Source organism: Opisthorchis viverrini, assembly GCF_000715545.1.
Source record: "Opisthorchis viverrini unplaced genomic scaffold opera_v5_39, whole genome shotgun sequence".
In the NCBI taxonomy this organism is placed as follows: domain Eukaryota; kingdom Metazoa; phylum Platyhelminthes; class Trematoda; order Opisthorchiida; family Opisthorchiidae; genus Opisthorchis; species Opisthorchis viverrini.
The window spans coordinates 2,321,743-2,323,903 of record NW_008751696.1 but is presented as its reverse complement, the minus strand read 5'-3'; the positions used below and the strand labels follow the sequence as shown (position 1 = coordinate 2,323,903).

At 44.8% G+C, this 2,161-nt stretch overlaps 1 protein-coding gene across 1 annotated transcript in view; it reads right to left on the bottom strand.

Annotated features, from left to right (window-relative positions):
* Positions 1-1,593, bottom strand: part of T265_03007 (hypothetical protein) — a gene marked incomplete at both ends in the record, with an annotated part of 6,546 nt that extends 4,953 nt beyond the window's left edge. The window contains one exon of the mRNA XM_009167386.1: positions 1,505-1,593. Coding sequence (XP_009165650.1) covers positions 1,505-1,593 — 89 coding nt within the window. The remainder of the gene's footprint in view (positions 1-1,504) is intronic.
* Positions 1,594-2,161: the final 568 nt, after the last annotated feature.

Here is a 2,161-nt window from a genome sequence, read left to right as displayed (position 1 = left end):
CCTGTTAACATCAACTTAATTTATAAACAAGCGTAGTTTACCACTTGCATACACCTAGTTGTTCGCACAGAAAATGAGGTTGATGGAAATTCAGGGATTATGCCTAACAGAGCCTAAAACACGAAACAGGTAGTGGGATGTCGGATATTGTTCAGAAACTTTGGTGGTGGTGTTACGTCGAGAGGAAGTACGTCGACGTCTCGATTAGCTTGTCAACCGAAACATGAGGTGGAGCTTACTCATTATGTTTGACTGACGAATGGTTGGACTGGGTATTCATCTCATGTTTAGTTGAGTCTCTGTACTAGCAGTCTAGATTGCGACTGTGTTTTGCTACTTTGGTGTTCGAGTGAAAAAAAGATAGACGGAATCTCGCTGACTGCGCCCATCTGATGAGCTCGGCGACCGGTTATGGAAGTTCGGGGACTACTACACCTGATGAGCCTGGGTAAGGGTGAAAATGGTAGTGGTGAAGAAAATTTTCGCCGTTATTTTTTATCAGAATCATGTTGAAACCAGAAATACTTCGACATCTTGGATATCCTCCCAGTTGATACAGGTGGCTGCACCACATTCAATATAAGGAGCCCGCAAACGATTCACCCGCGATTCCACTGAACACTCCGGTATGCCCAACCTAATTCGAAAGTGAGTATATTTTACCAGTTGCATAAAATTTGATGTTCGACATCACGTAGAGTCGCCATTGGGTAGCTGACATCACTATTGACACAGCCAACAAAATTGTGAGAAACAGCACACGAGTCAGTAGAAACCATAGGCCTCGTTCTAAAATATTTCATTCCAGGTACAAACAAACAAACTGTGGTAGTCCGAAGGGGTTGAAAGGACAGTCGCTATACCGTTTCTGTTAGAACCGAGGCAATAGGTACGTACATTTAAATGGACTCAGAATAAAACAGTATACGTAAGGAGCAGAGGGGCAGTTTTTTTCATGGGGGGGGATGGTTTACTATTCAGTTTTCTGTTAGAACCGAGGCAATAGGTACGTACATTTAAATGGACTCAGAATAAAACAGTATACGTAAGGAGCAGAGGGGCAGTTTTTTTCGTGGGGGGGGAGGGTTTTTTGACTATTCAGTAGGGGACATCTGGATTGCTGCGGAAGTAAACTTGTCGAACTGACAAGGGATCACAGCTGGTGTGCTCATCACGATTCCATGTGTTTGCTATACCATATGCCATCACATCTCGAAGTATGCGCCAACTGTACTAAAATAGACACGGACCAGAAGATACTCACACGCAAAGTGACGTCGAACACGTCTTGGGTAGAGCGACCTCCCATACATGCTGAGTGGCTAAACACGTAATGGACTGAATTCCGTGCAGACAGTCCACGTTCGATTTTAGGCAAGACCAGATTTTCCCTACAGAGATACTCAGTTTTAGCGACGACATTCTTTTCCGGTTCGACCCGTCAGAGTGAAGTACATCGATGAACACCTGGTCATAGTTTGTGCTGAGCCGCGTGCGTATCTACCTGAAATCCCTATACCCGGTGTGAACCTGAGGAAATAAGACAGGAGGGCGCAGTTCTACAGCTATCGGCGTGTCCCATACGGCGTCCATAATTGTTAATTAAAGTGGGCATAACTGAACTATTGAGACACACTTCATGCAAACAGTCATGTGGTGGCTAAATGGCCATCGTTCAGGTAGATTTGACCAGCGATGGTCACGGGTAGCCACCTCTTGCACTACGACAGACAAGTGTTGAGTAGACGTATGTGGAACCAGTAGCAATGAGTACAAGACGTAACCAAGCGCCTAACCCTCCAAGGTAAATCGGTCGAAGTTCGCGTTGGGTAGTGTGGGGGAACAAGGAGGCAACAGCGTGTCGGAAAACAGGAACATCAAACTGTTTAGTGATGTGTTAATGGTTGCCTAAGGGCAACGAGTGAAGGCAATGTGAGCACTGATTCCTGTAGGGTACAACGACCTAGTTTAAGTTCCCATGAGTTTCATCACACAGTATTGCTAATTCAGCTGGACTGATTTCTTTCTCGGTTATAATGAGGTGTACTTGAAGATTGGCAAGGAAAGCTTGCATGCTTAATATTGTAGTCTGTTTTCTGGACCGAAAAGGTGATTTTTCTACTGCATAGAGGTTCAAATGAAAACCAGACTGTTAGGCAGA